At 32.4% G+C, this 17,893-nt stretch overlaps 2 protein-coding genes across 9 annotated transcripts in view; one reads left to right on the top strand and one right to left on the bottom strand.

Annotated features, from left to right (window-relative positions):
- The window catches only part of LOC106074719 (GRB10-interacting GYF protein 2-like), a 33,156-nt gene extending 26,216 nt beyond the window's left edge, over positions 1-6,940 (top strand). For 5 of the 6 annotated variants that reach the window (XM_056015016.1, XM_056015014.1, XM_056015013.1 and 2 more), the window contains one exon: positions 532-6,940. In XM_056015016.1, the coding sequence (XP_055870991.1) occupies positions 532-1,021 (490 nt within the window). In that variant the 3' untranslated portion in view covers positions 1,022-6,940. The remainder of the gene's footprint in view (positions 1-531) is intronic. The other variant, XM_056015017.1, reaches the window with a different exon arrangement.
- LOC106074710 (zinc finger protein 729-like) lies at positions 6,053-16,785 on the bottom strand. 3 transcript variants are annotated; one of them, XM_056015011.1, is made up of 2 exons: positions 16,360-16,785; positions 6,053-14,845 (listed from the first exon to the last, which is right to left on the bottom strand). In XM_056015011.1, the coding sequence occupies exon 2, from the start codon at positions 14,806-14,808 to the stop codon at positions 10,678-10,680; it is 4,131 nt and encodes a 1,376-aa protein (XP_055870986.1). In that variant the 5' UTR covers positions 14,809-14,845; positions 16,360-16,785; the 3' UTR covers positions 6,053-10,677. The 3 variants fall into 3 exon arrangements, with proteins under 3 accessions (XP_055870986.1, XP_055870985.1, XP_055870987.1); XM_056015010.1 differs by having other exon boundaries at positions 16,364-16,785; XM_056015012.1 differs by lacking the exon at positions 16,360-16,785 and adding an exon at positions 15,561-16,154.
- Between the last annotated feature and the right edge of the window lie 1,108 nt (positions 16,786-17,893).

Raw genomic sequence — 17,893 nt, 5'->3', positions numbered from 1 at the left:
ATGAAGTTACAGGCTAGATAGGTATGTTCTTTAAATGAGAACAGCGTTCTACTACAATATAAATAACCTTGCAAGTATTGCTCTTAATATTCTTGGAGGCCATGATTTAGTGCTTTGTTATTCAAATAATGCCCACAAATGAAAATTATGAACGGCTGATGGTTACTGGGTCTTGAGTATGATTGATCCTTGGTCTCAGATCCTGTTTAGTCACGTGTGGGTGATATGGCTGTTTGGTGTCAAAACTTTGTTCGGTTTCTGGTGAGAATTTAAATGAAAAATATTTTGCTGTTATCTGAAATATTTGTTAAAGAAGGTGTTTGCCAGCGGAGATTCCACTGTACACCTAATATATATAAATCTCCTTTTGGTTGGCTATTAATATTTGATGGACTGAAGCAATGAATGTGCAAATAATGCAGTTTATTATAATTTTGAATAATTATATATTTTTGTTATTATTTACTTAATTATATTCATATTATTAATTTAAATAAATAATTACTTTTTTTTTTTTTTTTTTTTGCATAGCAGCCAAGTTGGACAAAACAGTGACCAGTACTACAGGACTGACCAATCTAAACAGAATGGCTTTAAAAATAAATCTTTCCAAACCTTGGTGTTTGAGAACAGCTCATATCCAAACAGTGGATCGAGATTAGGACCCCATTATCAACAACATCCTGCTGGCTCACAGTTTCAACCTTATCCTGGCTTCTCACAATATCAGCAGCAATACCCTGCAGGCGGGGCACACTATCTGAACCATGGCCAGCAAAATCCACACCCTGCATTTGGGTCACAATATCTGAACTATGGCCAGCAAAATCCACAACAGATGCGACAGCCTCCCAGGCCTCTCAATATACCAGACATTAATATAATTAAAAACGTCCCTCCACCCCCCCTACAAAACAAATCTATCAGCATTAACAGGTTTCCTGCTTACCAAGGAATGCGCCCCCCTCCAGGGTTCCTGAGAGCACCTAGGCCAAGCCAAAATGTAACCATGCGAATGTAAAATCAGAAACCAGACATTAGTTGTTCTTGTGCAACTAACATTCTGGGCTATTTTTGTGGTAGCCTTTTAAGTTGTTTTTAATCCCATTTTTTTAATATATATTTTGGTTTTACTTTTATTTGTACATGTGTACATGCTATTTCTGTATGTATGAATTTGAGAATGTTGAACTCACATAAACATTGTTGATGTAATCTTCATCCCATTAATGTATAGGGGAAAAATATGTAATATTTTTGCGACTCAGACAAAAATAAGTAAAAAAAAAACTGCTTGTGCTTATGGGATAAAATATTTCAGTACTCTCAAGAAATTGAAAGGTTGTTTTAAAGTTTGTATGATACAATCTGTGTTTCCCTTGAACAAAACTTTACTTGTGGATTAAATGATTTGATTTCAAATTACAAATCTGTAATGTGAAAACTGTGATTGCTTTTAAGATTGTATAGATTTTGTTGAGATACTTGCTTTTAACAAAATCATTTAGCTCACTCGATTAGATTTTTGTTGTGGTATGGTAATTATTTTAATAAAATCATAATGAGTTCTCCTTTTTTAAATAGCTCGATGTTGTGCTGACAACTTTAAAAAAAAATAGATGACAGTTTTAATGTAAATTATTGATTTTTTTTTTTAAATTTTAATTAGTTGTTACATCTGACATATTTTCATGAAGAAAATGTATATGCAACTTTTTGGTGTCAATATTTCAAAGCCAATAAAGTCTAATAGTTTTCATTGTTAGTGGTAAAACCTTTTAATGAAAGTCATAAATTTGATTGTTTTACTTTTGATGATTATTTTATGATTGGCCTCAATTAGAGAAAAAGTCAATCTGGCATGTCTTACAGCTTTTCCTTCTCACACCTTTGTGAGGATTTATCTCACAGCACAATAGCCTTCACATACCTTTGTGATGGTTTGTCATGCTGTGAGTGTGGCAAAGATAGAAGAGTCTTGGACATTGGATTGATTTCATTATATATATTATAAAAGATGGTTACAATTTCAAGTTTTCTAAGCTAGCCCAAAGGTTACATGGATATTAAACATAATAAAAATGCCCTTGCTCAGTTTTAAATGCTATTTATTTGTTTGGTTTCTTTTCACTTTAAAATTATTTGACAAAAATCTGTCAAATATACAGCAATGAGACTGTGATTCCCATCATGTTGTCTTAATATATATATATATATATTTGTATAGTGTATATAGTTAGAGCTATATTGCTCAGTGTATAAAAAGCAACAACATTTTTTTCAAACCACTAGTTGTTGGTTCTCAACATTCTGACAATGTGTTGATTTAGATTTCTGAATTATTTTTTTTCTTTCCAAGAGTGAACTATGTGAAGTCTTTCATGATGACATGCCTTTTTGGATGAGTATACATTTTTGAATGTATATTCTCCACATAAGGTCAAATAAATGTGTGTCTGTCATTTTTGTTTGCTATGGAAGCATAAATGAAACAAACAATATCTTTTTACATGCTCAGTTGACTACTTAATGTGGGAGCAATCTAAGGCTTGGCTGTATTTTTTTGAACATTCAATGTAAAATATAGCATAACTATTTCCTGTCTCCATTTTTTTTCCTTGTACAAAGCCTATGGAATTTGTATCATTTTGAAAATAAATATTTGATGTTATGTCTTTTTTTTTTTTTTTTTCACCTAGCTATATCACTGTTTGCAAATTAAGTTGGTAATGGGTAATGTTTAATGGCAACAAAAAAATGTGCTTATTTTCTAAATTTTCAATTTATGTGTATTGTATCCATCTCATAAATTTACTAAGTGTAGCAAATAAGTGCATGGAGTAGTTTCAAAATTTGGATGATATATATTAACCATTTTCAATGTGTATTGATGTAAATATGCCTAATTTGGTTGTCTTATACAAGTAAATTTAGCCTAGATTAGCAGCACTGTTAGAGATTAAAAATTTTCTATCTAATTATTATGATTATTCCTTGTCCCCCAAAAAATCCTATTTTTTTGTTTCTGGCCAAAGTAAAGAATTTAAAAAAATGAAAGTAATGTTTCTATAAAAGAAGAAGACGAGCTTATCAATCTCTATGGCCAAAGTGTGTTGTATTTCTTCTGCAATGACCAAGAGATAGAATTATCACCCAAGATTTGAAGCTGCATCTTTGGATCTTGCCACATTTGAAAGTACATGTTGGAAAATAACCACTTTCTTTATCTACATGAGACCTTTTGAAACAGAATTCTGATAAAGACTTGTGTCTTGAACCTACCAGCTATTCCCTTATATATATGCACATCGAATGTTTCAATTGTGTGGCAGCACATGTAATGTGTCACATTGACATTAAATGAGTATGCCTTCAAGTATATGCTGTACAAAGATATGACTTCAGTTGTTTTTTTTTTTTGTTAGAAAGATATATTCTTGTACATACATGTATACAAGGTTTAAGGTTTGGAAGTGGAGAGCTGAGTTCCAAAGGACCCAAAATTACATTGACTCAAATGTCAGTTATGATCACCATAGTCTATTGTGAATATTTTTCACCTAACTGTTGACAAGTGATTTATAAAGCTAGAATAGCTGTTTCAGTGATATATGTTAAGGTACAGGGTAGCTGGTGTGTCAGAATGCTCATTAAGGTACTTGGGTAGCTGGTGTGTCAGAATGCTCATTAAGGTACAGGAGTAGCTGGTGTGTCAGAATGCTCATTAAGGTAGCCAGTAGTGTCAAAATGAGAATGTAAAGAAGAAAAAAAAAAGTTTAACAGATTTGAAGTAAATTAAGCGATACAAATAGGCCAGTAAAAAAAACCAACTAAGCATTGTGAACATCTATAACTGTCTATGAAATGTTTAGAAAACAAAAAAGTAAAAGATAATTGTTAAATGTACTTTGTAAATATAATTAAATCAATGATCCAAATGATAGATTTCTCAGCTCATATAGTAAATAATTTAAAAATTCCTGTACTTTTCACATGACTACATCCACTTAATTCTGGTACTTACAAAACTCAGCTCTTCATGTACATTTTTTTTTTTCAAAAGCAACTTCTTCAATGTAACAACAAATTTATCTTTGTGATCACATTTCTTTTCAATCTGCAATTATACTAAACTTTTTTTTTCTTTTGTTGGATTTCAATTCTTATCAGAACTAACAACATGAAAGCTAGTTACATAACTCTAGATCTGTAACATAATTTTTAAATAGTAAGGGAGATGACTATGATAATTCCACACACAGAAATTAAAGACAATTTTATAAATAAATGGAGCGTTTGTTGCAAAAAAAAATATTTTTTTAAAAAAGATTGGAATGTGTATCTAAATATACATGTAGGCCTTCTCAGTACATATCAATACATTTCCATAGTAAGCTCAGAGGGCATACATGTTAGAGACTGTTGTAAGTCTGTTGTTTATTTGGACCACTTTTAAATTAGGTTTCTTTATCCTTTTTATTGTTACAAAATACTGGTATTCCTAAAATTATTTTAAAGAAATTTCTTTTACATGTGAATCAGTTTTTCTATTGTTTAAATTTCAGGCACATTTTAGTGACCCCTAACTGGGAATATTAGTTTTGTCTGGTCTGTTTTCCCTTCTATCATGTTTAGATGTCAAGAACTTAAAGCATTATTGAAAATCCCTTATTTATACAAATTTAAAAACACAGATTTAAGAGATTGTGGTTCGTTTTATTTGATATTGTGTGTGTGTGGTATCTTTCACTTCTAAACATCGTAAACAGGTGAAAAAAGTGCATTTTCTATAAAGGAAAAAAGGATTGTTGTTATTGATAGTTTGTAGTTCTAATATAAGCACATGAATAGAATGTTTAGGTACACTTAGTGCTCTATATCAACACAGACAATTATAATAAATCATTATTGATATATTCTTGTAATTATACCCTTACTTGACCCTATACCTTTGACTTGCTTTGTTGTCCAAAAGGAAGCCTATGTTCACACACACTCTGTTCATTATCTTGTACTAGTCGACCGGCGGCATAGCATACGCTGCTATTTTGCATGGCCGGTCTTAGGCCACTGCAACCTATGCGACCGCAGTGGGCCCCCACTTTCAAAGGATCCGCACTTTCATAGGACCCGCTCTAATTCAAGGTAATTATTAAATTAAACCATTTTATAACTTAAAACAGATTTCCCGCGCCCTCCTGTTGATTTACCAGTAGCTCCTGGAATTCTCCCGAAATCGCAAAATATATGAAAAAGTCCTTAAATATACGGAAATATATACACAAAAATTGTCATTTTGGGCTGTCATTCAATATGGAAAACAATTCTCAAAGAGTGATTGAAACATTTGGTATTTCTTGCTATTGAGCGGGATCTATGTAGGAAACAGAATTATTATGATATACTGTATGACCTAGCTACACGCTAGGCTCGTAAAGTAATTCTGTACGTAGTAAAGAATGAATAATTGCATAGACGAATTTACTTTCTAATAAAAACTCTTAATAAATTTTACTTATTTTCTGCTTCCTTACCCAAACTTGGCCCCGCGAAATCCGTTTTACATATAGTAGATTACTTAGATTAGTTCCTAGTCCAAACATCCCGCAGGACAAAGGGGCATGGGAGCGGGCAGGGTTTGATACATTTAAACGACAGTCAAGCGCGAGCCAGTCTCCGTAGTGTGAATATTACTCTTGTTTTCTCGTGGACAGAAATACTTCTTACTACTCAACAAAATTCTTGAGGGAAGAGGAGAATTATATATAGATAGATTTTAAGAATTTGTGAGCTCAGAACTTGTTTTTCTTGCTATTTTAAATGCTTTGAAAGGGATGGCTTGTTTTTTTTTTGTTTTGCCACAGGTCATATTACATTCCAATTTTTTATTGTGTTGTTAGTCTGATTTGATTGCATCTTAAGTTTGTCTACTTTCATTTTTGTTCTTATTGAAAAGAAATTGTCTTTCTCAAATATTCTATTGATATTTCTTTTGTATAATTTTTGTTTATGTGATGTCATTTTCAGCAATCAGTTACAATAGTTTTATGAGTCAAATTTGTGGGTTGTTTTTTTTTTGTTAAAGCTGTGTAACTTTTGGTTCATTTTATGAATATATGAATAAATTTTTGGAACTTAAGAACTAACGGATATAATTTAGATAACCATAGGAGCAGAAGAGATATGCCACAACACTTTTCATTACAAAATTTATTTATTTTTAATCTATAAATAACACATGCTTTAATGACTTAAATGATGAAGGAAAAAAACAACCTTTTAATTCCATCATAAAAAGAAGCTGTTTTAAAGAAGCTGTTTTAGTAAGGTCCTTATTGGATGTGATGATATTGAGCTCCAGAAAATAACCGAAAAATGTATGTGCAGCAGCCATATAGAATACCTTGACTTTATGTTAATGGAAATAATTTTGTTTTGGTCAGTGTTTCAAGAAATCATTAAGTACATTAGCTAAATGTTAAACAGTAATTGTACTTATAAAATACAAGATAGGCAATGACCATGAGTTTGACCATTTTTACTATCACTTGAATGTTGCATGTCATTTCTATCACTTGACTACAAGATGTTGATCTTCTCACACAGCTAATGTTTTGTAATTCAATGAATTAGATTTTTTTATAGACAAGTCTGACCTCTAAATATATTGTAATTAAAGCAGGGTCATCAGAGATTACTTTAAAAAAAATGGTGCCATTTGCATAAATAACAGGTTCACCTTACCACTACATGAAATTGTAGTGCCTTAAATTTGTCAACATGTATCACACACATTTTTTTGTTTGTTTAGCATTGGAAATGAATGGTAACAATGTATTAGAGAGGGATCACATACGTTCATTCTTGTTTAAAATATATGTTTGTTGAAATCATTTGTTATTGAAACCATATTTGCTGCAAATAAAAACTTAACAAACAATGTTTAGTCTCTAGCACATCCTTAAAATATAAAATGTCTTAGTTTTTTTTTTTATCTTAAAAGAAATCTTTCTATAGTTTTTTTTTTTTTTTTTGTAACTGAATAAGAAAGAGAGAATTTTTTTTTCAAAAAATACTATCTTCCAAGCCATTTCAAATACCAAACTTGTAGGGTATACTTCAGTTTATTCAACACTAGTTCCCAAACACATGTCATCAGTCAATACAAGCTTTCATTTAAAAAAGATTTCAAATTCTGAATATTCAACAAACAAATTTATAACTAGTGGGGGTGGTGGAGCAATACAGTATATATTATATATATATATTTGTACAAAGAAAAATATGAAAATAATTGTATCTACATGTATGGAGCAGAGAAAATTACAAAGTATATGTACACTGCAGTATAATGGGCATGTAGTTCAATGTTCATAATTTACAATGATTATACCAACTTACATAACATAAGTAATAATTAACTAACAGTACCAAAAAAAATGCTAAAACAAAATAAGGTGCAAGCCTGGCCCAGACAAGTGAGGCAGAACATTTTTTGGTTAGCTTTATCAATAAATATATGTGCTTGTATGCATAAATATTATTAATTGAATTTTATCATAGAAAATACAAACTTTACACTTGGACAAGTTATTCCATTTTTTTTCTTCTCTATACAAGTTGAAACAAAAATTGGATCATGGCTAAATGGTTTAGGTTAGCATTTCAATAAGCAATTCTATACCAATGTTAATAGTGGGCTATTGAATGTCCTAGAATCAAGCTAGTTTTATTTTGACATATTCCAGAAAGACATTTTTATGTAAAATACTAAAATATAAAAAAATATAAAATATTCTATTTAGATGCTTACAACTACTAGTAAAACTAAATCATTCCTAAGACTGAAATGATTTCTTATTATATTATTCAGTATTAACCCATAGTTAATAAGCTAATACAGTATGTGTGAAAGAAATATATTGGAATGTTTTTAGCCTTTTACAGAATTTAATACTAAGTGAGTACATTATTGTATAATTTACACTAACAATGGAAGACTAATTTTTAAAAAAATCATATTAATGCAAGATATTATAAGATGTTTTATTTTTAAAGAGTTAATCAAAATAATAATACATTCTTTACTTGAGCCTGTCAAGAAAACTAGCTAATAGAAGTGAGTAATTTAGTCTTATTATAGAAACATCTGATGGGACTGAAAAGCTTTTAGTCTGACTGGATGAAAGTGGACATTCAGGGATTTGGGGGATGTTCTAAGCCCAAGAAGTAATCATTCCCATGTGTTTTCTTTTCATGGTACAGTGTAGCTGATCATTTGTTATTTTGTTATACACAAGACTTTTACACCTAAATGGCCACAGAAATAAGTCATCAGCATCACCTTGAATGCACTGATATATATGTTTCATAATTCTCGTGAACAAAGAACTGACAAGTTTTAACTTCAAATACTGAAACATTGCTACTTCACACACTCACTACTGAAACAGTTTAAACTTCACAAATATCCCAGTAATAATATTGGTTTCAACTACCGGGTACATGCATTTTTTAAATTAATTAATTAATAAAAAAACTAATGTTACAACTATACACCCCCAACATATGTCTAGCCTCATCTTCCCAATTCCTGTGCTTTTCCACTGGCATATGGTCATTTCTTTGTTGCTTCCTTAAGCAACAACATGGGACAGTTAACTATAAGCTTACTTGCCATCTTAAGATCTTGAGAGTCCATGTTCTAATGGAGAAGCTTTGAATGACTGGTTGATTGTGTAGTTCACATTTTGGATTGGCATTATTTAGGGTTACAATTTTGCAAGTCCATGATACAAAGACATTTAAAAAAAAAAGCCTTAAGATAAAATACTGGTAATCAATAAACACAAAGGTAAGCACACATAAGCATTTTTACATTACTATTACATTTGGTGACATCATCTTGACCCACAATTCATTATCCCTATTAAAGCAAGTTAAAAAAATTTAGAAAATCATAACACATAATTCATTTACAAACAAGCAGAAATACACAGTGTTGCCCGTGTTTATTCTAGAAGTTAAAACAAATCAGACAGTAAGGTATTTAATAATGCCAACAGACTCCCCAACAGTCTAAGGAATGTTCAAAATCAAGATTGGTCAAAGGGTGTTGATTTCTAAAAGAAACATACAACTTTAATTGTGCTCTATTTATTAGATACTAAATTAGAGATACTGGTACTAACATTTCTTAATTACAATTAGTGTTCTACAACTGATTACCAACTGGAGATTTATTTTATTTGAACTAATCTTTGATTATTGGTAATAATTTGTTTTATTTTTTTCCTTGCGTTCAAAGAAAATTCCAATAGTGTTTGCATGCTGAAAAGTAATCCAGCAATAAGTATGACAATGTAAATAATAGAATGGCTATATTCAATTCTAAGACCCTTACATAATTTCAAACATTGCATTTATAGAAGTGATCTTTAATTTTAAAAAAAGCTTGACTGAACATTACATTATAATCATGAAGAATTTTAATTAGCTTTTAATGTTTTGTTCATTTGACATGTTTCAGAGGTTCCTTTAGAATTGAGGATTATTACATCCTAGCCCAAACCTCCCGCAGGACGGAGGGGTGTGGCAGCAGGCAAGTTAAAAAAAAAACAACAGGATAATCCAAATGACAGTCCATAGCGCAGACCATATAACCAGGCAATGTTAATAAAGTCTACAGTTTTGAGAAACAACAGAAAGATCAACAACATATCTAATATCTTGGGACAAACGTTTTATTTGTTATGTTTCTAGGACACACAAGTTTTGTAAAATTCATATCAGGTTTTTACATTGTGCTGAACACCAGAAGGTGTGCAAATAGATATTTCTAACTGACACTGGAAATATCAAACAATACATACAATAAAGCAAAAGTTTCTTTAATTGACAAAGAAAAAAGTCCGGACAAGAACTTTTTAGTTCACATAATGAGCCTTTCATTTCAATTTGTCACCTTTGTGGCTATTAAAAAGTACACAATACCTGCCAAAAAAGAGGATTTAATGTGGCCAACACAAAATTTAACCAGTTTTTCTCTCTCATGTACATAATAGTATCAAATTTGAGTAAATAAATCCTTTTTTATTCCAAAATAACTTGAGTCTGAGACTTTGACTAAGTAATCAAATGCTAGAAATAAGAAAGCCTATTGTACTAAAGATGCATACCACCGGTTTACACTGAAGTTGTTTTTTTTTCTTTCTAATCCATATTTGGTGCCAAAATTTAACAGGATAAACCAACATTTCCCAGTGACTTTCTTAGACACATGGACTGAGTTACTGATCTTTATCAACTTATGTTTTTTTTTTATATTCATAGAAGTAAAAGTACTTTTGTGTTTCAGGAGTTTTTTATTCAAGCCCTTGGACTAGTACAATCAAAAGTATCACTGAATAGTTGTTAACAAGGTTCTTTTTTTTTTATATATGCACAATGACCAGCTACACTGAGTCCTCATCCCCCTCACCTCTATTAAATGAGCACCTAATCAAGCTGGATGAGCTCTTCTGGGATATCTTATATCCTGAATTAAGCTAGATATAAAACTCCTACCAGCACTTTTCACTCAGACATCATAAGCTAATTCTTTAGCTTAGGATGTAATAAACAACAACAGTAATAAATAACATTAATTAAAACCCTAATAAATCTACCGGTACTTAATTAAAGTAGAAACTCCTGCTTTGGTGTCTGCTGCTGTAGTTGCAAAAGTGATTCTGCCACACTCAAACTGGATGTCTGCTGCTGGCCACAAGGCATGATGATGATTTGCTGTTCATCAATTGGTTCAGCTGGCAGGAGTTCTATATTTGATTCAGCCACTGGCAGCACATTGTTCTCATCAACAATCTCTTCTTTGTAGTCCAAAATCCTTGAAACATCAAGGTGGTCCTGTGGCTGGTAAGAGACTATGGTAAAAAGATCAGTGGAAACAGACTTGTCCTCCTTTGCAATGTAATTATTGAAACTTTTTAGTTCATCCCCTACAATTTCCTGCTTGTAATCTAAGATAGTAGAGACAAATTGATCTTGGGGATTAGGAATTTCAATGGTGAAAGTTTCTGATTTGGCCTTGTGCTCTTTCTCAATGTGATTCCTAAGGCCTTTTTGCCTGTTAACCTTGAAAGGACAGTAAGGGCAAGACAGGCGCTTTATGCCAGTGTGGACTGACATGTGCATGTTGAGGGTTGTGTTCCTTGTGTAAGAGTTGCCACAAATGTGACAAATATAAGGCTTGACACCGTCATGTATCCTCTGATGATAGGCCACGCTGGAAAGCTGTGCAAATGACACTTTACATATAGGGCACGAGTAAGGTTTAGTGCCAGTGTGTCTTCGACTGTGAGCGTTGAGTGTGCTCTTATGCTTGAAGCTCAAACTGCAAACATTGCAGGAATAAGGACGCTCATCTTTATGAGTGACAATGTGAGTTTTTAATAATCGTGAATCGATAAACATCTTCCCACAAATTTCACAGGCATAAGGCAAAATGCCACTGTGGACTCGCATGTGTCTCTCCAGTTTGGAAGCTGCGATGAAGGCTTTATTACAGATGCCACACTTGAAAAAATACTCACCTGTATGTCTTTTCTTTTCATGCAACTTGAGACAAGACATCACTTTAAATGTTTTATCACACAAGCTACACTTGAACGGCCTTTTCATTTCATGGCTGTTCATGTGGCTTTTATATTCCTTAGCATTGGTTAAAGTCATATTGCAAACTTCACAAACCAATGTTTCCTGGACTTCATGTGTCTTAATGTGCTGCTTGAGCTCTTTAAGATGATTGCAAGAGAATGGGCAAACGCTACAAAGAAAAGGATGCATGCTGTCATGCTTGTCTGTGATGTGAGCAGACAGTTTATCCATTGAGTCAAAGATGCTGCCACAGTGGCTGCACAAAAAAGAGTTTGTACCTTTGTGGGTGAGTTGGTGCAGCATTAGAAATTCAGGCCGTGAAAACTTCCTTTTGCATATGGTGCAAGGGTAACAGGGTGAACCATCAAGGAGACATTGATGGGTTTCTAAGCTTTCCGGATCTGAAAATGTTAGCCCACAATCACCACATTCGTTAAAATCTATCTTAAGAATTCCATCTTCTTCTATGTCCTCATTAAATTTTTCCAAGTATTGTTTTTTCTTACCACGAACTTTTTTAGATTTAAATTTTTTATTTGAATCTTTCTTTTTCTTAATACTTTTATCTTTGCTATTTTTATTCATTTCTTTACTGTCAGTTGAATCTTTCTTTTTAATATTACTTTCTATGCATTCTGTTTGTTCTTTCTTCTTTTTCTTTCTTTCTCTGCGATCATTTTTGTCTTTAATTTTTATAGTACTTTCTTTAAGAACACTTTTTTCTTTCATTTTTGTATTACTTTCATAGAGATCTCTTTGTTCTTTCTTCTTTTCATTACTTTCTATGACAATGTGTTTGTCTTTCTTTTTCTTATTGTTTTCCATGCCTTCGTTTGATGCATATTGCTTTTTAGTTTTTGATTTTACTATCTTTCTTTTAGTCTCTTGACTTTCTTTTATTTCTCTTTTTGACTTACTACTGTTATCACTATCAGCAGTTCTTTTTGTTGCTTTGATTTTTGGACTTTTATCTAAGGGTAAGTTCCTTAGGATGGATAGTTTTTTGCTTTTATTTTCTTTAGGCAATTCTGTTTCTGTAACTTCATGCTTCACAGCTGTTATATCAGATTTTGAGTCCAGGGTAGAGTCTTTCTTTTTGCGTGTGCCTTTTTTCAATATAAATGTTCGCTTGAGGAGCTTTCTATCTCTTAAACTCATAGTCAATGATGGTGTTAATGGAATAACCATTTTTTCTTGAATTTTAACTTTCTCTTTAGTCTCTGCTTTTTCTATAGTTTCACCTTTCTCTGAAGCTTCAGTTTTCTCTATAGTTGTTACAGCTTTTTCTGTATCAATTTCAATACTGTCTTCAGAAACTTCAACATTTTCCTTATCTTCAAAGTTACAAAAGGACTGAGTAGACAGATGCTCATTATACCTTCTGTAAGGTTGGTCTTCTTCATCCACAACAATAATTTCATCATCATTGCTTTCATATCCCATCACAGCAAGCTCACCTTCCTGAATCACTGCCTCTGATTTACTTTCAGCACCAGGAATCATAAGATTGCTGTTATTGCCATCACTGGCAGGTTCACATCCTGCATTTAATGAAGGCTCACATGGCTCAATATCTATGACTACAATCTGAGTATTTTGATATTCATGGGTTGTCCCTTCAATCTCCTCAATTTGAACCTCTACAGTGCTTTCACCTGGAAAGCCTTGTAAATTTTTTAAAGCATCTAAACTAGCATCTATGACCTCAGAGCTTAAAGGGTTGTGGGAATAGACCTGAGAGGTCATTGATTTGTTGGCAGAACCTTCCTGACCTTCAACCTCAGGCTCAGATGCTTGCATTGGGTAGACTATTTCATAGGTGCGAACTTCATTATTGTCTTGAGGTTCCATGTAGGAAAATGTCAATTCATAGAGCTTTTCACTCGCATTTCCATCAAGATTTGCGAACACAACATTGTTGTCCATTTCCTGATCTTGTTGAAATGTGTAGGTCTCCTCTTGCCCTTGTGTGTGCTCCATTGCTGAACTATCAACATTTAAAATTAATGGGACTTGACTAGCGCTAGAGTCAGCATACAGAGCCCCAGAAACTCTTCCCTTGCACTGTTTTAGCACAACATCTATAATATCTTTCAGCTCAGGGTGTTGTTGCTCCAGGTGTTTCCTAAGTTTTTTTAGGGTGTCACACCTGAAGTCACACTGCTGTGGGCACTGTATACGCTTCTGCCCAGTGTGCCTAGTCAAGTGAATACTGAGGGTAGAGTTGCGAGTGTATGCCTTACCACAAATATGGCAAGAGTAAGGCTTCGCACCAGTATGCATTATCTTGTGATATTTTAAGCTAGCCAGCTGTGCAAAAGCATGCCCACATTCATCACACTTGTAAGGTTTATGCCCAGTATGCAAGCGTACATGGTGCTTCAATGTGCTCCCATGTGTAAATGTCTTATCACAATATGGGCACTTAAACATTTTCTCGCCATCATGAATTTTCAGGTGCATTTTTAACAGATGCTCATCCGCGAACATGCGAAGGCAAATGTGGCAGGCAGATGGTATAAGCCTATCATGTTTTTTGATATGCCATTTCAAACTAGAAGCTGACTGGAAAGATTTATTGCACTGCTCACAAATGAACTGGTCAACACCCAAATGTTGTTTTAAGTGAACATGAATAGCTGATTGCTGTTTAAAAGTTTTATTACACAGATGACACAAATATAAATCATGGCTGTGTTGTTGTTTGAGATGATTTTTCAGCCTTTTGTCATCCACAAAAGAAGCACCACATATATCACACAGCAATGACTTGTGAGGCTGCTTGCGCCTTGAGCTGTGCTTGTTCTGATATAGCTCATACAAACAAATTTTGGCTCCATGCTTGTTTATCAAATGTGATTTGAGCAGAGTTTTGCTCTTGAACATCTTTCCACACCTGGTGCATGCAGAGCAGTCTTCCTCATTGTGCATAAGACTGTGGCTTTTCAGAGAGTCATAACGATTAAAAGTCTTGTCACAAACCCCACAAACAAAGGGCTTCACACCAGCATGCAGTTTCTTATGTCGATTAAGATTGTTTGGATGAGCAAAAACTCTATTGCAAATGTCACATTGAAATGAAATAATGGGTTCTGAATTGGCATCAGAAAATTGTTCGCTAATTTGCAGAATAATTTCATTCTCCATTTTCATGTTATTCCAAAAGAGAATCCAATTTTCCTTGAGATTTCTGTAAAAAAAAAATATTTTTTTTTAAATATAATAAAATAAGATAAGTATTGCAAAGTGCTTTAATTTTCCTGATAAAATATAAATTAAAGATACTGTATTGCCCTGTAAATATGTAATTTGATAAATTACTGTCTCAGACAACATTAAAATATATGTAATAAGTAAAAAAAAAAAAAAAAAAAAAAAAAAAAAAAAAAAAAAAAAAAAGGATTTTTGTAGGGGCTAATTTAAAATAACTCTTAGCATTAGTTTGAAAAGGTCTTTCCAGTTGTAGCACTGATTTGAAAAGGTCTTTCCAGTTGTAGCACTGATTTGAAAAGGTCTTTTCTGTCACAGCATAGCTATTTTAAAACATCTTCATGTTTTCTTTCATCTCAAAATGTGCTTGATTTCAATACATTTTATCTAAAACAATTTCACCAAACATGCAGTTTTGTTTCCTTCAGTGTATTTTTACCCAAATCTAGAACAAAGGGTTTTTAAGTTAATTGTTATTTTTTTGTCTTTGTGTGTGAGTGAGTTAATGAGCTTCAATATTCCATTCTATGTTTTCAATGTTTCATTTATTCCATTTTGCTCCATTCAATTTAGATTTAAATGTATTTCTTTTTATATGACTTCAAATATAAACATTTTTTGGTTTACATATTTTTGATTTTTAGGATTAGATACGAAATTATTTTTATTCTTATTTAGAACTAGCTGGATATTACCTGCGGTTTGCTGGCCTTGCCGGCCTTGGTTTTGGTATTACTGATCCAGTAGATTGAATTTAGATCTATGTCAAATATGGTGAATGTTCCATTAACATTTTTTTGTGTGTTTTGCCAAGAAAATGAAAGTAGAGTACCCGAGCCTACCCTCCTTCTGTCCTAGAAGAAAAAAGTAAATATGGCATTGCCATGTAAGTGCTCTTTGAACCCAAGTAAAACCCTTGTTTTTCTGAGTAAATGAGACTAAATGTGTCTGAACTTTGAACTATAAAGAAATGGAGCATGAACAAAAACAATAGAGTACTTTTGTCATAGCCATCAAAATAAAGTCTCATTTTAACAACTATACTACTACTACTATAGTATAGAGTATAGAAGTATTGTGGTAGTTCGTTAATCACAAAATAGGGGGTGTTTGTTAGATGAAAATGACTGTATCTACTAGATCTAGAATCTCAATCAGTCTATGTCCATAGATCGAGATCTAATTTTCTTTATGATAATACTCTTTATATTATATAAATCTAGATCTATAGACTTAGACATGAAAAAGGAAAAAATCAAGAATTCAAAGTCTTGCCAACTTAAATCTAGATCTAGACTAGATACACATTACTAATCTATCTTTAAGTTTAACTGTAACTACTGTAAGTATAAGTTAACTCAGTGAGTACTGACACTAGTCATAAGTCACAAGTGACAAGTCACTACTCAGACTACTCACTGTCTGTCTTACCAACTTAGTCTTAATTACTAGTCTAATATTAATTAGTAAGTTTATGTCTAGTCAAAGTCTTACTTACTAATGCAGGCCTCTTAAATGCTTTTCTTTTTATATATACAAATATCGATCTACAGCTTAGTCTTAGAAATAGCATCTAGATCTAGTCCTAGATATTAATAATCTAAGTAATCAACTCTAACAAGCATCGATGTCTTTCAAGACTATCGATAAAAGGTTATCCTGTCAAAAACTTCACGAAGAACTCATTTCGTCATCTTTTATGAATTCATCGAGATTAACTACACTCAACATGTGTGTTGTTTCCTCTATTGTTTGTAATTTTTTTTAACAAAAATATAGATCGAGATTTTTGTAAGGGATTCTGTCTATTTCATGTTGAATTTATTTTCCCTCGTAAACATAGATCTAACTGACAAAAATGTACAAATTGGTAGATATACAAATCTCCACTATTCAATAAAGGAAGTTAGAAAAGCGACTTGATATAGGGTTAGTAGCTGGCAATAGTCTAACCTATATAGAAGTTTATGGTTTTTAATCCGTAACTGTAACCATGATATAAAAAAAATACAATCCAGTGTAAAAATCATAATCATATTATATTAAATATATATTATATAATTATTATATAATATTATATATACTATCTGTTGAAATATACCGTAGCTAAATTCTGGAATGTAGTCTAAACATCTAGGTTGCTTTGTTTTCATAGCCATTACGGTACCACAAAGGTACTTCAAGTTATAGAGTCTACCAAGTGGTAGGCCCTATAAGCACCTAGGGGACCTAGATCTAGATCTTCTCGTGTGATCCTCTTCGCCCCCCCCCCCCCCGAATCGATGTCTTGATTTTTCTTTTTTTCCTCTTTTTTTTTTTTTTTTGCTACTCTAACTTTCCATCTACACGGGATATATGAAAAAGCTAGGAATCAAAGTATATAATATCGCGGTAAACCCTTTTTTCCACCTTTTTAGCGGCCCCCGTAAGGGGAAAAAGCCGCTATTAGGTTTGTGCAAAATGTCCGTCTGTCACACTCAGATCTCGAAAACTAGAAGAGATATGAAAAATATTATTTCATCATTAAATGCGGCTTGAAAAGTTTAGGTGCAACGGCTACTTTTGGTTTTCTAAAAGCAAACCGTTTAATTTATAAAATTAATTATGCAAGCGATTTTTTCATAAAAATACACCAATTCTAAAACAATTACGTAAATGTAAGGGAGGCAATGTTACAATATGCTAACAAAGATGGACAATTTTGGGTATTTTCAGTATCACTAAGTCAAATATATTTTTAAAATGTACAGGAAATGTTTACAACAAATATAAATAATACTTAAAGATGTTTTTTTTCTGGTCAACTAGCTGCTAAAATTAAAAGAAAACATTTCTGTTTGTTTATAAAGGCTACTAATGCATTTTGTATGTAAATATCACGCACATTTTTTTAAATGGACTTTTTATGCAGCGATTTTCGTGCAGTAGCGTAACGTCGCTAAATGATCAGGTGCTAAACCAATTCCTTAAACTTTTTAAAAAAATCAGATTTTATTTTATTTTTTTTAGTGCCCCCATCCAAATAAAA

The sequence above is a fragment of the Biomphalaria glabrata genome, chromosome 17 (assembly GCF_947242115.1).
Source record: "Biomphalaria glabrata chromosome 17, xgBioGlab47.1, whole genome shotgun sequence".
NCBI lineage: Eukaryota > Metazoa > Mollusca > Gastropoda > Planorbidae > Biomphalaria > Biomphalaria glabrata.
The sequence above is the reverse complement of the archived record's forward strand: the minus strand, read 5'-3'. Positions and strand labels throughout refer to the sequence as shown.